We start from the raw sequence: 22,578 nt of genomic DNA, 5'->3' as shown, positions 1-22,578 counted from the left end.
GAAAGAATAGAAATAGTTTTAATATGTGGTGAGAATACACCATACCGGCAAGTAGCTAACATTTTTAATGAACGGCATCCAGGAAAAAATGTTCAACATACTACTGTGTCAAGGATAATGTCGAAATTCAGAGAAACAGGATCCGTAGCAAATCAATTTAAGAAAAGGCACACTCCAAGTAAATATGATGAGGAGGCCCAACTTAACATTTGTTTATAAGTTATTGAACACGGGCAAACGAGAATAACCGATATTATAGAAAATACCGATTACAAGAGAGAAAGTGTTAGAAAAATTTTATTAAAGAATAAATTTTGGCTTGTAAGGCCAAACACATTAAAAGAACGAGATTTTGATGTCCGTTTGGGGTTTTCATTCTGGTTTCAAGGAGAGAGAGAAGAAAATGTAAAGTTTCCGTATAAAATTTTATGGACAGATGAGGCAACGTTCTCTTCAAATGGAACGGTAAGTTCTCAAAATTGCCGATGGTGGGCTCAAGAAAATCCCAATTTCACAGTTGAATGTGGTGATCAGTATTCTTTTAAAACTAGTGTATGGTGTGGGATACTTAACGACCAAGTAATTGGGACATTTTTCTTTAGGGAAAATTTATCATCCGTCGGTTATCTCAACCTTTTAAAAAATATTGAGGTTAGTGAAGTTTTAGATAATATGCCTTTAAATATTAAATACGACCTATGGTATCAGCTTGATGGCGCACCAATACATCTCACGGTTGCTGTAAAACAGTCCCTTAAACAAATGTTCAGAGGCAAAGTTATTGGACGTAACTGGGAACATTATTGGCCACCTAGATCACCCGATTTGACGCCTTTAGACTTTTTCTTGTGGGGTTACCTGAAACAAAAATTGTACCGAAGTAGACCATTAACTGACATACAACATCTGGAAAATACCATTCGCGAGTGCTGTGCAAATATAAATCCCCGATTTATTAAAAATGCAGTTACAGATGTCAGTAGAAGGACCATAATTTGTATTGAACGTGGAGAACGACATACTGAAATGTAGGCTATAAGTGTTTGACAACCTCATTTAGATCAATCAGTAATTTTTTGTACCCATTTGTATTTTCTATAATATTATTGTTGTTTAAAATTTATAATAATAATAATAGTTCTGTCAAAATTATTTGCATTTTTTTTTAGTTGCCTCTACTTTCTCGAAATCAAAGGTTTGTTTAAGGAAATAGCCAAGTGATTGAAACTTCGCACCAGTCATGTTAAAATTTTTATAGTAAATTTTTAATTTCTCTCTAAAAATGTCCGTATCAGTAAAAATGTATCAGAAAAGTTAAACTGCATGATGAGTTTGTTATGTATACATGAATTGATGACAATTAACCGAACTTGTTTTTTAAAATAAAGGGGATATCTGTCAAAAATAAGCAAAACGTTAACTTTATCCTAGTTGCATAAAATTCGGCATATGGATATGAAATTGCCGTAGACACAACTTTTTCAAGTAACTTTTTGTTAAATTCGATCTAGAAATGCACTCTTTCAATTTTTTTTTAAAGTTGAATTTGACAAACACTGAACGTCAGTGGGTCGCAGTTGGCCGCATCGTTTCAAGTTAAATTTAAAGCACCAACAGGTGCCGAAGTTGAACTTCATTGAAACTTTTTGAATAAAAAGTTTCCCATATGATGCGCACTTTAATGGTGACACTGTATATATTTATTTTATGTCATTCATAACTTTTTCATTCTGCAGCAAATTGGAAAAACTTCAAGCTATATTACCTAAAAATCCAGAAGAACAGAAAAAAATTTTATTAGCAGAGGCTGTTAGAGAGACTTGTCAAATCATCAAACAAAAAGACTATCAACGCATGATATATTATTTAACTGAGGTGAGTCTATCGTGTATCTGATAATAAAAATTATTACGAAGATTGATTTAATCGTAAAATATAACTTCTAGACTCTATTGGAATCAGATCAGTTGACTACCGTATTTGTATACATTTCATTATGAAACTTTCACTAACCAGATTACAGAACAGCAACACGAGTTTCACTACTCAATAGCTTCTTTAGGCGTATTCTTCAATTTTTGTATTCATTCGTAATACGACTTTGAAAAATGATTGCAGCAATGCAATTGCTGTAAATATTTGTGATGCAGCATTTGAAACCTTTGGTGTAGTAATGAATATTACTGGAGTTTTTTCCCAACACCGAATCATTATTTTTAACACCTCGACACGTGTTTCGATCACCAAGTGATCATCTTCAAGAGGGAAATTAAACTGGAAGAACTTCTAAGGCTAACCTTATTCATACTATAAAGGTATACCATACAGGTGTACCACACATACAGGTATACCACACCTTTGGTGTCTTAAATTAATTTTACAATTTGCCGTATTAATTAATTCAACAATACATCTTATCTAATCTAATCTAATATTTAAATGTTACAGCTATATATGAAACCAATTTCAAACTATATAAAAATTAATTTCACAATATTGCCTATCTACTTGTTCTAAATTTATTTTTACAATGAATCCTAATGTAATAGCCTGTAAATCTGATAATATCATTTTAACAAGCTATATAGTATGCTATTTGGTATTGGTCCGTCATCGTTATTCATAATATTATTTTATTCATAATATTATTATGTAAACATGGTCGAGAGGCATAATCGCACCATAAAAAACTACCTCTCGATGTTTGTCTCCGAAAACCGAAAAGACTGGGATGAATTGGTTCCTCTCTTTCTATTGGCATACAGGAGCTCTCAAAAAGGTACATCTTTCAGAGTATGTGAATGACCTGAAGAAGGGACTGGAAATTTTCTAGAACTAAATTAGTAGCAGTCGCTGCCAGTGAGCTTCAAGGAGGGCGATGCAGTGTGGCTCTACCAACCCCAACGTCAGAAAGATCCCAAGTTGCAGAGACCATGGCAAGGTTCTTACTTGGTAACCAAAAAGATAAACAATCTGGTGTATAGAATACAATTGCCACTCAGAAGCAAGCCTGAAATATTGTCTACATAGAGAGACTGAGTACTTACGTGGGTCGTGATGTCCGCTCTCAAAATGTTGTTCGGGGCGAACAACCTTAGGGAAGGGGGTAGTGTTGTAAATCATGCCCTGAAAAAAAATAACGCCGACCGCCATTGGTAGTCATAAACTAATTGTGACGTGGCGAAGAGCGCGCTCAGTTCAACAGACATTTTGCGAATATTTTACCGACTTCGATGGAATTCCGGCGAATTTTCTACCATCTTCTATCACGATATATAAACGCTAGCCACGAGCATATCGTGACAGTCAAGTGGAAGTTACAGTGCGGTACGCGAAGCGATCTAGTAAGGCGATAGACATTCGAGTAATAGTTGAAGTTTTAGTTGAAGTGATATAAAGTTGAGCTTGATTATTTATTGTTCTGTGTAGTCAATTATTGGTCAATCCACGGGGAAAAACGTAACAATATTTTCTGTTAGGACTGAAAGTTATATTATTGTTTATTATTCTATTTGCGAAACCAATTGAATAATCAGACTCCGTGAGAACTTCAAGATTTATGAAAAATATTAACATCTCATTCTCTGTTATCTCATCAGTCGACTATATTTTTTTATTGACAATAAGTTCTTATGTTTGGAACGGATTCTATATTTGATTGGAGATATTTTCAGGCATAAATTATCTTTTTTAATCGAGTAAAAGATCTTTTCAAAGCAATTTGTTCTTTTTCTACACTGCATGAGATTTCAAATATTAAATGAAATTACTCACATTGTGGGAGATTGAAAAACCAAAATAATTGTATTATTCCAACAACATTGCAGATGAAGGGAATATCAGTTGAAAAAAAACAAATTTTTATGGCACTTATCACAAGGACAGTATTTGAATTAAATTTTTTTCGTATTACTCAGAATATATGTTCCCTTGCAGAGTATGGGTGTTCTACAAACTTAAATTGAGAAAGTTATATTTTTACGAGTGATACATTTTTGGAAAGAAAGTTTTTGGAGTAGTAGAAAGCCGAAATCTTTCTTTCCCATATTCTACATAGTCTTTGAATTATTTTCAGGGCATTGAGCGAAAACACATACCACCATATGACAGTAATCTCTTCAAACTAGCGAAAAACAAAATATCAGAAAAATACAAAAGCTTAAAAGATTATAAAGCCATGATAGCTTCTGATGAGAAAATGGTGATGAAGATGTACTGTATATTTACGAGGAAACATCTGCTGCAATATGTTCTTCAAGATCCTGCGGAATGGAAAAGGTAAGTTTTTTAGGTTAGGTTAGGTCCAAAGTGAGTGGATCTATTCGAGCCTCCACCGCAACCCGCAAGAGTTTATTGTGGCTCACACCTATTCTCACTCGGCCAAACAAACCCAGCTTCTTAACGAAGCCGATTAGTTTGTATGGTGAGTGGTCTTTCAGGTCAGATGGTAAGAGTGCGGCTCTGCCGAACTCTAAAGACCTGATTCGGTCCCCAGCGATGCAGGCACAAAGGATATGCTCTGTTATGAGGTAGTCGGATAGTCAAGTTGCAAGATTCCCACCTTGATACCCACGACAACCTTTCCATATTAGGGTTTTTGCACGTCAGCTACACCTGACGATGCCTTAGATTCATCCGTGTAGGGCTTTTTTGCCTCTGTTTTTGGTGAAACCTCACTTGAGCGCAAACGTTTGCTAAACTGCTTATGGGGGGTTAGTTCCTCCACCTAAGACACCTTCGTACGCCGCAGCTCTCGCTCCTGAACTAAATTTACAGGGAGGTAAATTGGAGTCGTAAATCCGACTACCATCTCCTCTGAAGACTTGCTCCTGAACTAAATTTACAGGGAGGTCAGTTGGAGTCGTAAACTCGACATCCACCTCTCCTGTAGACTCGCTTCTGAACTAAATTCACAGGGAGGTCAGTTGGAGTCGTAAATCCGACTACCATCTCCTCTGAAGACTTGCTCCTGAACTAAATTTACAGGGAGGTCAGTTGGAGTCGTAAACTCGACAGCCATCTGACCTGAAAGACCACTCGCCATACAAACTAATCAGCTTCGTTAAATAGCTGGGTTTATTTGGTCGAGTGTGAATCGGTGTGAGCCGCAATAAACCCTTGCGGGTTGCGGTGGAGGGTCGAATAGGCCCACTCACCTCAGACCTAACCTAACCTAACCTAAGATGGCGGCTCGACATTGGTCGTACTACAAGCAGTCAACAAAAATAAATTTGGTGAAACAAATCAAAAATCGCTTTCTTCAGACTTCCGATCCTTCATTTCATTAAAAAAAAAACTTGAACATTTCATTCCAATTATTCATCTATAACACCCATCATATTCTGTTTTGAAGAAGATCTTATTCATTTCAAGTTTATAATAATAACCAGTTGAATAACTCAAACGTGACTATTATTCATATTTTGTTCTCTTCCTCACTCTACATCAACGATCTGATATCAAGTTATGGAGAATTTTCAAAAATTCAAACGTAAGAATAGCTTTCAGAAATATTCTAACTATCAATAAATTGTTTACAAAACTTTTAGATGAAACTCTTATGAATTATCAATCAAAATTAGTCTATTCAATTCCATGTGTAGAATATAGAAGTGAATATTTCGGACAAACATCAAGATTATTCAAAGATAGAATCAGTTCACACGAAAGTAATAGTCGATTATATCATGAGAGATTTGCTTTTTGTAATCATGTTTTTAAAGGTCATAAAATGGACTATGATTCAACTAATATTTTAACAATTGAAAAAAATTAATCTAAAAGATTGTTCCTGGAAAAGTCATTTATATTACAATCAAAAAATTGCCTCCGCGCAGAAGATAACATATTGATCACCTCAGTGAAATCTGTCTTTTTACTTGACATTGATAAAAACTGACATTAGTTTTAAATCAGAAATACTTCTAAAATCTGACTCTAATTAAGTTCACAATTTTTACACCAACATCAACTATTAATAATATACATTACACAGGTCTGCTACCAAAAAACTGCATAGGATTTTTTTACATTTTCTTACAGATTTTGACCTCCCAAAAACAGAAAAAATATTCAAATTATTATATCACATAATTTTTTATGTATATTGCAGTATCTATGTTCATTGGTAATGAACCTATATGATTTTTATTTGATAATGGAGAAAAACAACCTGAGCTGTTGGTGAGACAGGGAATGTTTTAACATGCTGAGACAAGTCAAATGACGTACACTTTTACACAATTATATGCAATCTAAAATTTAAGCACATACTTTTTAAAGGAAAATAGCGGTAATCATTTCTTCTTTGATTTGGTTTCTCATTTTTTATTCTCTGCTACAATCTTTTCCCGTTATTTTGGCGCAAAATAAGTTCTAGCATATTAAATTGCATTTATACCTTCAATTGACGCCTAGTGTATATCGCTTGAAACAAAGAAAAGCTCTCAGTAGACATACTGATATTCAAGTGAACAGGTGCTGTTGTCTGTTAATCATGGCTACAAGGGGTTGTGTTATTTCTCCAAAGAGTTTTTGTTATATCTGTGGTGAATTCGCTATTAAAAGTCAACAGAGAAATATGAGTGATTTTGTAAGAGAAGTCTATTTTGCCGACTTTAAATTAAAAATTGGTGATCAAGATAAACCATGGGCCCCGCATAAAGTGTGTAGAAGATACGAAGAAGATCTTCGTTTTTGGTTTAAGGGAAAGAAAAAAGCATTTCGAATTGGAATTCCTATTATATGGCGTGAGCGGAAAAATCACACCACTGACTGCTACTTCTGCTCAGTTGATGTAAAGGGATTCAATTCAAAAAACAAAAGAAACATAAGTTATCCTAATCTTGACTCAGCTATACGTCCAGTGCCCCATAGCTCCGAGATATCTATCCCGCAGCCACCTTCCTGTTTGGATGAATACCCTAGTGAGTTGGAGGACGAAGCTACATTGCCTCCTCCGGGTGAATCAAGCTCAGATTTATCCTTTGACGAAGATGAAAGGCCTCAACTATTTTGTCAAGGTGAGCTCAATGATTTAGTAAGAGATTTATGTCTTTCAAAAGATGCAGCCGAACTGTTAGGTTCTAGATTGAAAAATAAAAACCTTTTATCACCTGGCACTTCTTTCTACTGGTACAGACACCGAGAAAAAGAATTTACCCAGTTTTTCTCAAAAGAAGGAAATTTAGTTTTCTGCAATAATGTGGAAGAACTCATACATCGCTTTGATATAAAGTATGACTCATCTGAATGGCGCCTATTCATTGACTCATCGAAGACTAGCCTTGAAGCAGTATTATTGCACAATGGAAATAAATTTGCCTCGATTCCGATTGGACATTCTGTGCATATGGAAGAAAATTATAACGATTTGGCTATTATCCTGGAAAAAATCAAGTATCAAGACCATCAATGGATGATTTGTGGGGACTTCAAAATACTGACAATGCTTTTGGGTCATCAGGCAGGTTATAACAAATATCCATGCTTCTTATGCTTGTGGGATAGCAGAGCCAGAGAACAGCACTGGAAAAAAAGTGATTGGCCATCCCGAAAAACTTTAAAACCTGAAGAGAAAAATGTTATAAACACTGCCTTGGTACCACCAGAAAAGGTTTTGTTGCCCCCTCTCCATATCAAATTGGGGTTGATGAAACAATTTGTAAAATCGCTGCAAAAGGATGGAGACTGTTTCAAATATTTATGTACAAAATTCCCGAAGCTATCAGAAGCAAAGTTGAAAGAGGGAGTTTTCACCGGCCCCGACATAAGAAAACTTTTAACGGACCCTTCATTTGTGGAAACTATGAATGAGAAGGAAAAAGAAGCTTGGGTATCGTTCAAGGACGTAGTACGAAAGTTTTTGGGAAATACTAAGGATCCTAACTATAAAACCATTGTGCAACGAATGCTAGCAGCATATGAAGCTCAAGGCTGCAAGATGAGCTTGAAGGTCCATTTTTTACACTCTCACATAGACTATTTTCCTGAAAACCTGGAAGCTTACAGTGAAGAGCAGGGGGAGCGATTTCACCAGGATGTCCGTGATATTGAGAGAAGGTACCAAGGGCGATGGGATGTCACTATGCTTGCTGTCTACTGTTGGCTGCTTAAGCGAGAAACTGTTTGTTTCGTTTGCTTAAAAAAAATATTTATTGTTTGAAAATTTTGAATGAAGGAGTGTTTTAACCAATTTTTCGTGTTTGAATTTGCAAAAAATCCTTATGTGATAGAAAAAATGGCCATCACTTTTGAAATTAGCGCACTCATTTTTTTCGCAGACCTGTGTTATCTTTTCCCTCCTGTTGGATAGGGTATTGAATTCACATAAATATCTTTCTTCATTAATATTTCCACCAAGAAAATTTCTCTCCACACAACTAATAACTGTGTATTAATAACTGTGTATTTCTATCAATTGAATTCAAAGTTTTAAGTAGTACTCGTAACAAAATAGAATGGAAATTATTTTGTGAAAATAGTTGTTAAGAAAAGTGTGATCTGTATTCGATATAATTCACCCTTCACCGTTGTATGGTACAAAGATTTTATTTTTTAATAACTTCTACTTATTATATGCGAGCGCTTTCTATAGCAGGCTGTCGGCCATCTTGGATCAATAATGATACAGAATTTATTAAATTGTATGGTCATCAACGCCGCTTGACTGTCCGGGAATATTTTTATTGACTTGTGTATTAGGCTGGATTTATCCAGTCTCTCCGCACCCAATTCAATAACCTCCAACTTAGGCTGATTGCCATATTGGATTTAGAATAAATAGCCTCACTCAGCTAGTCATGCACTGTAGAAAGAACTGATCTCACACGGATTCTTTCGAAGTTTCTAGCAATATTATTTTTGAAACTTTCTAGATATATGCTTTGAGTAATGGAAAACTGACTCATATGGTTTGAAAGTACAATATTATTTTGCATCCAATGGTTTGGAGGATACTTACTGTTTATCAGGCTTCATCTCTGACAATTTTCATACTTGTGTGAATAAAATTGAATGATTCATTTTTTATATCCTCAGATTAGAATTCCAGACATTTCCAGTTGATTTCCCAACGATGATAATAAGAGCACCTATTCCTTGGCATACCCAGTACTCCTTGAGTACTCAGCTGATGGAGAAACACTATTATAATGGAAATATAATCGTCAGAAAAATAAGAGATTTGTGGTTTCAGAAGTAAGCACGAACTCGCTCGAAAATGTTTGAAAAACAAAGAATTTCATTATTTATTTCAGATATGACAGTATGTTTATATTACCAATATCAAAACTCTTAGAAACAGATGCTCCATTGGGCGTTTCGAACTTCCAAGAGACAGTTTCACGTATTTGTGATGATTCAAGGGAAATTCTTGAGAAAGAATGGCTTCCATCATGCGCAGATATTTTTTTGGAATACAAGCAACACTGGAAGCAATATATACCGAGACAACCAACTGATAGTGTGGAATTTGTTGAGAGGTTTTTTGATTGTGTGAATATGTTATTATCGATTCAGTTACGTTGGCTGGTAATGAAGAGCCTGGAACATTTCGTGAATCTCTTTCTTAAATTCAAGGTGAGTATTAGTTTATTTATATATATATATATATATATATATATATATATATATATGCTGAACTGGTTTCCGGGTTTTTGATTCGTGTGATGTGCTAATATCTTCAATCTAGCGACGTTTCGACAAAGTCTCATTTGTCATCCTCTGGCTATTACTGTTACGTGTTCGCAAGTCGACCGACCATACTCGATCCGCTCTCTACTATACTGGTAAAATGATGTTTACGTCTTCGGAAGTAGACTGTCCTTACACGCTCTACTACCTAATATATAAATATAGTTGTTGATTTTTACCTGACTTCTTCTTCTTCTTGAATTTTGGAGCCATTTTCAAGATTTGATGTTTTATCAAAATTTAGACATCCTTCACCAATTTTATGTAAATGTACTGTTGAATGAACAATGGTACAATACATTTACATAAAATTGGTAAAGTACGTCTAAATTGTGATCAAATTTTAGACATCTTTCACCAATTTTATGTAAATGTATTGTACCAATGTTCAATCAATACTATGTGTCTAATATTTCACAACCACCATATAAACATCCTCAACAAAGTGATTAAAATATTTATCTATCTATCGTTTCATTGCATGCATGACTGCATGCAGTCAAGATGGTGGAAAATGATTCCGTGAAAAGATAAATAGATCAGTACTATATTGCCTACTCCTCAGGTAGAGAGATGCTTTTAGTATGAACAGGTTGAGACCTCACTGTAGTCATAATGTCTTGAAAATGGCTCCAAAGTCGAAGCCGAAACGTCGCATAACTGAAAACACCAGACACGGTTCAACCCACGTCTGTTTCATATATGTTGATATATAAATGAACAAATCAGTCGCTACTTCAGGTCATCTTGTTTTCGGGCGAGTTGGATTAGAATTCCTGACTCTTTCATCATGATTTGTCTGTATATATATGGATCTGTATGTTGAATATGGGGCGCGGCCGAGATTTCTCTTGCCGCCTGAGGTATCCTTCTTGGCGGAATAGTTTCCTGGTAAATAGTATTTATGTGGCATCGAGATTGTTATGATCTTACCCCGTAGCAGGGCCTTTGAGGCGTTCAGTTTGTCTTGGCTGTGGGGGCCACTAATTTTTGTGGGTTTTACGGCCCTCGCATATGAGACTCCGTTTTTTATCGTGTTTGTTCCTGTCGGCCTTTTTGGTTGGGCTGGCAGGTCTCTGGGTTTGGTGTTTCCCTTTTTGTTTTTGGGATGTTCCTGGCATCCTTGATAATTAGCTGGGTGTTCCCCTTTGCAATTGAAGCATTTCGCCGGGGCTTGCTTCGGCTTTTTACGCTCGGCCGTCAGGTGGCGGCCGGCACATCTTAAACACGCAGGGACTGCTTTGCAGTTTTTTTGCGAGTGTCCAAACTTTTGGCAGCGGTAGCACTGCCCACTGCTGTTCGTGGTCTTCGTGGTTCGCTTTTCACTCTCATCACATTTAAGATTTCCTTGACTTCGTATATATTGCTCTGTTTTCTGGTAACGAGGACCAATACGAGCGGGAGCGGCTTTTTTCTTTTTCTTCTTCTTTTTTTTCTTCAGTCTGGCTACCGATATAATATCGAAGCCCTTGGCTTTTAGATCGTCTTTGATTTCTTCGGTTTTGAGGAATTTAGGTACCCCTCGGAACACTACTCTCAGGGGTTTTACTTCCTGCATTGTTTAATAGTGATAGGTGGTGGTCTGATTGTTTTTGGACCGCTTGCCTGTACTGTTTTAGGCATCGCAGCCTCTTCCTCGTGTGTTTCGGTTTCCATATCTTCGGATGTATGGTTTTCTTCAGGTTTTTGAGGTTTTGGGACCTTGTTGGCTTGGATGTCTTTGTTTTCAGGGTTATTAGCCCTGAGTTTCTTAGGTTTTCCAGCCGGCATTTCTTTTTTTCATTTTTGGTACCTCGCTTTTAACCTGTGTTTTGGTCTTTTTGTTTGTTTTAGGTTGTTGTAGTTTTTTTGGGAGATTCTGTCTCCGCCGGGCGTTTTTTATTCATAATCGCCTCTTCTTCTAGGCTTTCTTCCGAAGAGTAGCCTGACATAGCATGTGTTTGGTCATCTGTCATTTTATCGTATCCGCAGGATCTTTTCTGCTCTAGTTCCTGTCTTCTCTTTCGCAGTAGTATATGCGTCGAAACGAGTTCCTGGGGTGAAACTTCGTATAGGTCTAAAAGATTGGATATCATTGCTATTACCATATCTCTCTTTTCATTGCTCGCATTGAGTACAATGATGTATCAACTGTATCAATGATTGCGTCCATCTTAACATGTTATCACTTCGAGTGCTCGAGAACAACTATGTCCTCAATCTCCTCCCTCCTCACAGTATGATGTCAGTCGCAACTTCAATAAAAATACATATATTTATACTCGTACACTATTTATATTTTAGATTTTCATGTTCGATTTCAACGAAATTTCATATTTGCAGGAAGGTAACGATTTTATAGGACAGTATCAGGATTTTTCTTTGATAAACCTTCCAATTTTGACATTGGTAGTGAAACCCCATTTGGGGAAAAAAGAATTGACATTCAATCCATCTCTGGAGGCAGTCCAAGAAGTGCTTCATCGATGCTTCAGGAAAATATTGGGAGTGACCTCCAACATAGCTCGAATAGAAATCATAATGTTCCCAGGTAAGTCTCCAGTTCAACAGATGATTTCTGTTATTGAACTTGGAATATTCAATTGTCAAGTATAATTGGCAACGAAAATGGAATTGAATAGAAACAATTAGAAAAATCGGTAAATTGGCGAATCCATCTTTGATAATATATTTTTCTCGTGAGAATTCATCTGATTGAAGGTGTATGTACTCTGCTATGTTACATAGCTAACGACACTGCGAATAGCCATGATGCTCTCTAGATGGTTTGTGCAGTTATTACCATAACAATGGCCTTAGTAATCGGCGTCGCCGACGTTAACACGAAAAAAAAAAACAAATAAGAAACTTGTTCTATATCTTTAAGGTTCATATTCACTAAAAAGATCTAGCCTCCTAGATATGACAAGAATATGACCGTTATGTACTGTTATATTATTGTCAATATTTCATTCAATTCATCCTTATTGTACCTAAATGGATTAGATTGGTTTTCCAATATTTTTCATTTTGTTGTAAGCTTTTTTCCTACTATGAACATGATATGTTTTTGGGAAAATATTGTTGTTAAAGTAAATTTGAATAACATGGTTATTCATGGTGATATTGAATCGGACCAATTAGCATTTTGATTCATTAAAAAATCATTGAAACGGCTAGTGACGGCAATTTTTATACTTAGAGAAATGAAATTGAAAATTGAAGTTCTGTTTATGCATATACTCTCCCTGAAAATTAGGAAAATAGATCAAACATTCGGCCTTATGGAAATTTTAGTGTTATTCCATTGATTTCAAACTCAAAATTGTAATAGAATATTCTGATATTTCAAAATGTCTCTATGTATAACTGAGAAATTAATGTCTATGTAAATTTTGTTTTGTCACTTCATGAAAGTCTTTATGGTATTCATTGATTTAATTTCATTTTTATTTCATGTTTGTACAATTAAAATCTGTTTTTCTGTTAATCAGCTGCCGCCCCCATACGAACGACAACTCTCAGAAGTTGAGAAACTTGTGCGAGCTAAGGCCTAACGAGGTCTTACCTTTTTACGTGTGATTCCTAACACGGTTGCAGAATCATTCCAGCTTCAACCAGATAAATTCTCTCTAAAAAAAAATTCTGGTCGAGGCGGGAATCGAACACACGACCTTCCGATCGTGAGTCGGACGCACTACCACCGCGGCCAATTCCGCAACTTACATTCTATAGAAAGTTTCGACAAAGGAAATAAACAGTTGTGAAAGCTTGACTAAAACAAGGACATTGTTTTAATCAGGTTGACTAGACTGCAACCCAAATATTATCACAAAAAATAAATGAATCGGACACTACTTTTTTCTATTCAGTTTGTACTCCCAAACATTCGTTATGGAATTGAAGCAGATATCATACACAGGCTTGCTACACAATATAGTATATGGCGGACATCATATGATTTGGAATAAGACAATTTGGATAACATTACAAGATGGAACACCCAATTCATTCACAAAATTACGACTCAAGTGGCGAATGAGTTGAGTCTATACTCATGTCATCGATGATAGTACGTAGTGACATTCAGTCGCTTATTTGATTAAATCCCAATAATATGACTCTTGATTGAATTGAAAAGAGTATATTTTTAGGAGGGATTATTTTTAGAAAAAGAAGGTTTTGACTTTCTACTTCACCATCTTTATACAAAAAAGGTGTGGGAATCTTGCAAAGAAAAGAAGAAAGCAATTAATTTCAAAATTCAACTCTTAACAAAAGTACGAGTATGTAGATCATGCAAAGAAGTTATTTTCAGACACAAACTGAAAGAATAAGCCCACTTGAAATAACTACTTTCATATTAACATTGGGTTAAACGGAAGAAAAAAATATTTTCGAAACAACTACTCTTATTTGAACACTGAAATATACAGAAATAATTTATTCTATTCAGTTTGTACTCTGAAAATAATTCTAACACAATATAGTATATAATAGGAGTGAAATTTCATTCAATACATGGAGGACTGTCATTCTCAATGGCGGAAATTGGATGTTTCGGAATGGGCCATATCGTCAAAAGAGTGACGAATGACACCCTGAACATCTGAAGGTTGAAATTAGTAGAATCACCCCAGAAGGTATTCGCAATGTGCAAGAGAAATGTGGCCGTATATTTGCTCATTGTCAAGATTTGTGTAATTGATGACTTGTTTATTTTGTGGAAATATATGATCACTTTAATAAAATATACACATCGCCAAAATTCTTGGACCCCCTTATGTTTGTCTAAATGAGACACTATTATCATAAGTCAAGAAGTGTATTACAAACTACATTTAATTTGGTTATGTTACCAATGCAAATAGGCTGAACTTAATGTTAACTGAACATGAAAAAAAAAATACAAACGAAAAATAGTGCCTAATAAAATGATTACCAGACACAGAAATGTTGAAGAAAACGATTTTAGAGCAAAATAAAGAATGTATTATTATTCGTTGTGTCCTCCCCTGTTATGTAGTAAGGTGTTTTTTTTTTGAGTTGTCATAACTTTGTTAATAATGAATATTTTTTCATGAAATTTTGGTCACACCTATTTAAAGGCACTCTGAATCCAGTGGCGTAGTGATTTTTTCAATGAAAAAATCGCTAATAAGAAAATCCCGATTTTTGACTAAGAAAAAATATCGTAGTATGCCCTGAAACTTTAATAAACATTTCGAATATTGTCCCAAGGTAGACCTTTTAGTACTTGACATTTAAAAAAAAATATTAAAATCGATTTACAACTTCAAATTTTAGGGGGGTGTTTCCATTAAAAATGGGTCACACTGAATATCTATATACATAAGTAGTTCCACTTATGTTTCGCTTGCGTTTACGCAGCTATTTTTATCAAATACTCTCTTGGTTTTTCTCATTTTGTCTTCAATCGAGGACCGCCAGCCCGGTACTGACGATGCCCAATAGGCTGAAAGAGCTGTCTACCGGTGGCTCTTAAATTGAAATCAATATGGGAATGATAAAAAAGTACTTATATTATTATTTTTTGATTTTCATGGAATTATTTTCCAGCAGCTTGACTGCATTAACCTTTCTAGATTTCATATCATTCCTAGAAACATGTGGATTCGTTTTCCGATGGCATTTCAGGTTAGCTTCCCAAATTTCTGCTACCGCAGTTGTCGGTTGATTGGTCAAACCACCAACACTGACAAAAAACTTGGCAAGTTGACTCGGGTGTCACACCAATAGGTGGTTCCACTTATGTTTGGCTTGCGTTTACGCAGCTATTTGTACTTCTTGGTTTTTCTCATTTTGTCTTCACTCGAGGATCACCAGCCCGGTACTGACGGGCTGTCAGCTGTCATATATATATATATATATATATATATATATATATATATATATATATATATATATATATATATATATAATTCCCATATTGATTTCAATTTAGGAGCCACCGGTAGACAGCTGTTTCAGCCTATCGGGCATCGTCAGTACCGGGCAGGCGGTCCTCGATTGAAGACAAAATGAGAAAAAACCAAGAAAGTACTTGATAAAAAAAGCTGCGTGAACGCAAGAGAAACATAAGTGGAACCACCTATTGGTGTGACACCCAAGTCAACTTGCCAAGTTTTTATGTCAGTGTTGGTGGTTTGACCAATCAACCGACAATTGCGAAAGCAGAAATTTGGGAAACTAACCTGGAATGCCATCGGAAAACCAATCCACATGTTTCTAGAAATGATATGGAATCTAGAAAGGTTAATGCAGTCAAGCTGCTGGAAAATGATTCCATGAAAATCAAAAAATGAATAGATAAGTACTTTTTGATCATTCCCGTATTGATTTCAATTTAAGAGGCACCGGTAGACAGCTGTTTCAGCCTATTGGGCATCGTCAGTACCAGGCAGGCGGTCCTCGATTGAAGACAAAATGAGAAAAAACCAAGGAAGTACTTGATAAAAAAAGCTGCGTAAACGCAAGCGAAGCATAAGTGGAACCACCTATTGGTGTGACACCCAAGTCAACTTGCCAAGTTTTTATGTCAGTGTTGGTGGTTTGACCAATCAACCGACAACTGCGGTGGCAGAAATTTGGGAAGCTGACCTGAAATGCCATCGGAAAACGAATCCACATGTTTCTAGAAATGATATAAAATCTAGAAAGGTTAATGCAGTCAAGCTGCTGGAAAATAATTTCATGAAAATCAAAAATGAATAGATAAGTACTCTTCGATCATTCCCATATTGATTCAAATTCAAGAGCCACCGGTAGACAGCTTTTTCAGCCTATTGGGCATCGTCAGTACCAGGCAGGCGGTCCTCGATTGAAGACAAAATGAGACGCCGAAATCCATCTTGATTTTCTTCGGGTTGAAGCCTGGCTCTCTTCCCCTTTTAACTGATGTTTGCCAGAAAGACAAACGGGTCATAACTGATATGGGTATAAAATGAGAAAAAACCAAGGAAGTACTTGATAAAAATAGCTGTGTACACGCAAGCGAAACATAAGTGGAACCACCTATTGGTGTGACACCCAAGTCAACTTGCCAAGTTTTTATGTCAGTGTTGGTGGTTTGACCAATCAACCGACAACTGCGGTGGCAGAAATTTGGGAAGCTAACCTGAAATGCCATCGGAAAACGAATCCACATGTTTCTAGGAATGATATGAAATCTAGAAAGGTTAATGCAGTCAAGCTGCTGGAAAATAATTTCATGAAAATCAAAAATGAATAGATAAGTACTCTTCGATCATTCCCATATTGATTCAAATTCAAGAGCCACCGGTAGACAGCTTTTTCAGCCTATTGGGCATCGTCAGTACCAGGCAGGCGGTCCTCGATTGAAGACAAAATGAGACGCCGAAATCCATCTTGATTTTCTTCGGGTTGAAGCCTGGCTCTCTTCCCCTTTTAACTGATGTTTGCCAGAAAGACAAACGGGTCATAACTGATATGGGTATAAAATGAGAAAAAACCAAGGAAGTACTTGATAAAAATAGCTGCGTAAACGCAAGCGAAACATAAGTGGAACCACCTATTGGTGTGACATCCAAGTCAACTTGCCAAGTTTTTATGTCAGTGTTGGTGGTTTGACCAATCAACCGACAACTGCGGTAGCAGAAATTTGGGAAGCTAACCTGCAATGCCATCGGAAAACGAATCCACATGTTTCTAGAAATGATATGAAATCTAGAAAGGTTAATGCGATTTGATGATTCGGCAGACCTTCATCATGCAATGCTCTATGGAACACTGAAATTCTATTGCCAGGCATAATTGCAAAGAAGAACTCAACAATCACTCAAACACGCAAAATCGACATGAACCACTTTTTAAACATTGGTATCTAAAATTAGAGGAATTTTTTTTTTATAAACATTTCTGCATGCCTAGCACAGGTGGAAGAACTAAAGATGAAATATACAAAAATTCAGGTGTGATAAATAGTTTATAATTTACGAGGGGGTCCAAGAATTTCGGCGATATGTGTATATTAAAACACATTTGTCTAATTTCCACTAGTTATTTTATTTTTACGACCGGTTCCGGTTTCATCCCATTATCATTTGTTTTCGTACTTGATAATGGGATAAAACCCGAAACCGTCGTAAAAATAAAATAACTAGTGGAAATTGGACAAAAGTATTTTCATTCATTTCATTAAAGTTATTGTCGAGAGACTGATGGATGGCTGTTTGAATATTTCATTTCATTTAACTTCGTATGAAGTTATTTTCCCACTGAAATTAAAATAATTCTTGGTCATCCAGTACGAAGATTTCAAATATTGAAAGAACTTCCAGATGAAGTATCACATGACCTATATTTTAGTTGAAAATGTCAGCAAAGATGTCACTACGTCAAAACCAGTGACCTAATATCTTTAAACGTCATAGCCGGTGGGAAGCCCTTCCCTCAAGATGTGCAGTAAATGTCTAGAAATCTGTTATCAGTCTGTTAGATTATTCGAGCCGTAAACGTAAATTCGCAAACCAAAGTTTCTATTCCTTTTTTCCTAATACTTTCTTTGTCATATGAGTACATCGGTCCAATTTTTACGCAGATACGATTTCTCCCACCGGCCATGACTCAGTCCGGTAGCTGTACATTGTTTGTGAACTAGCGTATTTGTTTTATAATTTAACCGCTTACTGTATTCTTTCACACCCCTCTATTTTTTATGTCTTCTAAATTTTGGTGAGTTCATCGTTTCCCAGATTCTGGCGAATTCACCTCCGATTTGGCGAATGAACAAATGTGTCTCCACCTTTTCATCCGATCACCCCTTTGTCTATCTAGTTACTGTTTGACGTTATCGCACTGGCTTGAGACACGTTCTCTCTTGATGACTATCACATTTTCTGTGTAAGACACGCACGGAATTTGTACGGGCTTCGTCGAAAACTTGACGACTATTTTATCGACTGAGCAAGACCTCAATACTTCTTCACTCACAGTATAATCTTTTATCTGCTTTTCATACTAGGCCTCCAGATATTTGCATCTGATTGCACTACCAAACTTCATTGATCATTTTATAAAATGATTCATTTGTATTCGCCGTTCCATTTTCATTCCTTATTGTTTTTACCTACTCATTAAACCACCAGTCACAAACTGATTTTGTGTCTATTTCTCTACCTTCCTACAAAAAATGTGGGATTTTTTTTGTGCCAAAACCTGACTGTCCCAAAAAGCAATCTCTCCTTGAAACATATACCTTAGTAGGGCGTTCGACTGTGTCGATATTACAAAACTACTAGATAAACTGCATTCTTACGGATTGAGGGAGTTTCTGAAGACTGGGTAGCATCATTTTTGAGGAATTGTGTGCAATATATGAGCATAAAGTATAAAAATCATAATTAAGTAAAAAATGCATCATCTTCAAACTCAGAAGTCAATGTAGGTGTCCCACAAGGCTCTATTTCAGGCCCTATACTATTTCTTCTCTACAATAATAAAACCAGACAAAACAACTATCGTGAAATTTCAGACAGCCTAACATCAGGATTGAACTATCTAATCAAGAAATTGTAACCAGTGATGCTGTGAAATTCCTGGGTGTTGAACTAGACAAAAATCTCGAGTTCAAAACACAATGCGAATCATTAATATCTAACTTTAATTCAATCTATTACGTGAACTATAATTTGAAGACTATTCTAACTCATGAACAGTTAATGAACTTCTACTATGCAGAGGTACATCTCATTTGAGATATGGGATTTACTCCTGGGGAAACTCCATACATTCTAGGAATACATTCATTGCACAAAAAAGAATCGTAAGGTGCTTAGTAGGAAAATTAAGACAACACTCTTGCAGAGATCATTTCAAAAAACTAAACATTTTTTGAAATGATCTCTGAGAGATGTTTATTTGTCTATAGAAAAAGGTAAGAAATCCCGAAGAATTATAACACACATAACATCAATACGAGACAAAAAACCACTTGCGTATACCTGTTGGCAGATTGAATTTTACCGGGTCTTCGCCAAACTGTATTGGGCCAAGGTTATTCAACAAATTACCTGAGTCAGTAAGAAATTGTTCAAGGGAAATATAATTTAAAAAAGAACTCATAATATTTTTATTGGTATATTGTGATATACACTCGTTAGTTTTATAGTTCTGTAGTATCTGTGTATCCCTATTCAATGTATGTTGTCGATTGTGGAAAATAAATGATTGATTTATTGATTGACCTGTTTGAATTCAAACAGAAAATATACAGGGTGTCCCTGGACTTCCTCTTTTCCTCTCGGGAATGTATAGATGGGGTCAAAATATCACCAGTACTTCATATAACTTTTTTTCCTAAAAGTCTTCGTAACCAAGTAACGGGCCCTCGAAGTTACAAAATGAAAAATGTTTTTCTTTGATAACTTTTCAAGTGAATATTCAAAATCATCCAAATTTTGGTAATTGACTAAACAAATGAATTTCGTCGATGAGCTTTCATGCAGGAGTCAGTTGTTTTGCTACAAAGTCAGGAACGGACTACCCCCGATGGTCCACACCCCAAAACTTTGAAATGACAGATATTTTTCAATATTTTTCAACAAAATAAGGTTACTTGGACAATTTTATGAATAAAAGTACTCGTGTGGAAAATCGATCGGAGCAACGAGTCTTGATAAAAATGTAGTTCTACTCGACGACATCAAACCCGCTCGTCCACCATTATTTGAAATGAATAATTATCAAAGCAGAAATAATAATGATAACGTTAATTCAACAACATTTATAACAGGTATGCTATAACAAAGTATGCTAAAATGAAGTCGTAAACAAAAAGTACAGTACCTATATGGAAGTTTAAGTCACAATTGTGATAGTAGATATTTTTTCAAAAGAAATATCAAGTTCTGCAGATTCGTGGTGTTTTTAAACTAACAAGCTACTCTACTATGAAATATCGAATTCATTCCATATTTTCTATGTACATAATACGTGTGGAATAATCACGTTTCGTGTTGATCAGTTATCTGAATCTCATGAAACTCAACATTCGAATGTTTCAAATTCTTCTTCACAGCTAAACTGTTGAGGAGTTTCACTGATAATTATAATTTTATGGGAGAAATTCTTTAACACGAATCTAAATTTAGCTGAAAAAACGCACATCGGAAAAAATATTTACTATACTAATAAAAAGCAAACGAATGAACTACAAAAACGGCTGCACATGATCAGGTGAAAAATATCCAGGGAATAATTATGTTCCATTTCTTTCACAGATGTTGACAAAAAAACCTTTTAGAAAGTTTTGATAAAAAATGAGAAACTGGAATGCGATTTTGTTTTGTTGAGTGGTGTGTTGTCATATTACTATCATTGTATTGTCAATATTCTATAGGATATTTTGAATTTTTTTGATATGGCCGAACAGTTTACATTCAATGAATTGCAGATATGCATGTATTTTATGGACGAGCATTTTGTAATGCTGCAGAAGCTCGTCGTCTGTATTCCGAGCATTTTCCCAATCGAACGGTACCGTCAAGAGAAACATTCGAGCGTGTCGATCGCAGCTTGAGGGAGACAGGTATGTAATAATTGATAATTAATTTGAGCACGTTGTTTTATTTCGATATTATTGTAGGTACAGTTTTGCCAAAACGAGGTGGTGAGGGCGCTCCTAGGACTGTACGTACCGTTGTATTGGAGGAAAATATTTTGGAAGCCGTCGCTGATGATCCTTCAATGAGCATCAGAAATCATAGAATAATTAGGGAACAACTGCTCCACCCATTTCACATCCAGAAGATACATGCCATGACACCTCAAGATTTTCCAGCACGACTGGAATATGCCAATTGGTTCATGGATAGGCAAAGATAGGATATGACTTTTATTAATCGAGTTTTATTCACTGATGAAGCAGGTTTCAGTAGAGATGGAGTTATCAACTCTCATAATCTCCATATATGGGCCGAAGAAAATTCCCATGGGATATTGCAAACCAAACACCAACGGAAATTCAACGTGAATGTTTGGGCTGGTATCATAGGAAACCATCTTATAGGACCATTCGTTCTTCAGGACCGATTGAATGGAGAACGTTATTTGGAGTTCATTCAGAACGATTTGAATGGACTTTTGGAACATGTTCCATTGCAAACCCGAAGAGATATGTGGTTTATGCATGATGGCGCTCCTCCTCATTTTAGTTTGATTGTGCGTGACCATCTGAACCATATTTTCCACAATAGATGGATTGGTAGAGGTGGGCCATATTCATGGCCATCGCGGTCTCCGGATTTAAATCCATTGGATTTACGCTACACCTATTCACACAAGAGATGCATTGTTGAATAGAATAATATTACATTGTGAAGCCATACGAAACGACCCTGGAATGCTATTTCAAGTACAGAGAGGGTGTCTTCGCAGACAAAGAAAATGTATAGAGAGAGAAGGTGGTCATATCGAGCAGTTTCTGTAGCGGATTTTTCATTTCCGTTTGCTCTTGAGGCTCTTGAGTTTCGTTAGTTAAACGTGTTTGCATTATAAAGATTCGTTATGAACATTTTACCTATCATTTCCATTTTCCTTAAAAACTAATATTTTCGAATAATGGTAGACATCTCAGGATAAATGTTGTTGAATTAACGTTATCATTATTATTTCTGCTTTGATAATTATTCATTTCAAATAATGGTAGACGAGCGGGTTTGATGTCGTCGAGTAGAACTACATTTTTATCAAGACTCGTTGCTCCGATCGACTTTCCACACGAGTACTTTTATTCATAAAATTGTCCAAGTAACCTTATTTTGTTGAAAAATATTGAAAAATATCTGTCATTTCAAAGTTTTGGGATGTGGACCATCGGGGGTAGTCCGTTCCTGACTTTGTAGCAAAACAACTGACTCCTGCATG

The 22,578-nt window shown here is 35.9% G+C and overlaps 1 protein-coding gene across 1 annotated transcript in view; it reads left to right on the top strand.

Moving 5' to 3' along the window:
• Dnah3 (dynein heavy chain 3, axonemal) overlaps nucleotides 1-22,578 on the top strand; it is a 184,373-nt gene that overhangs the window by 11,333 nt on the left and 150,462 nt on the right. Inside the window, exons 4-8 of the mRNA XM_074178952.1 lie at nucleotides 1,737-1,875; nucleotides 4,076-4,278; nucleotides 9,040-9,198; nucleotides 9,258-9,579; nucleotides 12,016-12,223. Coding sequence (XP_074035053.1) covers nucleotides 1,737-1,875; nucleotides 4,076-4,278; nucleotides 9,040-9,198; nucleotides 9,258-9,579; nucleotides 12,016-12,223 — 1,031 coding nt within the window. The remainder of the gene's footprint in view (nucleotides 1-1,736; nucleotides 1,876-4,075; nucleotides 4,279-9,039; nucleotides 9,199-9,257; nucleotides 9,580-12,015; nucleotides 12,224-22,578) is intronic.

This window comes from Leptinotarsa decemlineata, unplaced genomic scaffold, assembly GCF_025532065.1.
Source record: "Leptinotarsa decemlineata unplaced genomic scaffold, Ldec_3_MD MMD2_tig00004307_RagTag_RagTag, whole genome shotgun sequence".
Lineage (NCBI taxonomy): Eukaryota > Metazoa > Arthropoda > Insecta > Coleoptera > Chrysomelidae > Leptinotarsa > Leptinotarsa decemlineata.
Note: the sequence above shows the minus strand (reverse complement) of the source record. Positions and strands in the feature narration are given on the sequence as shown.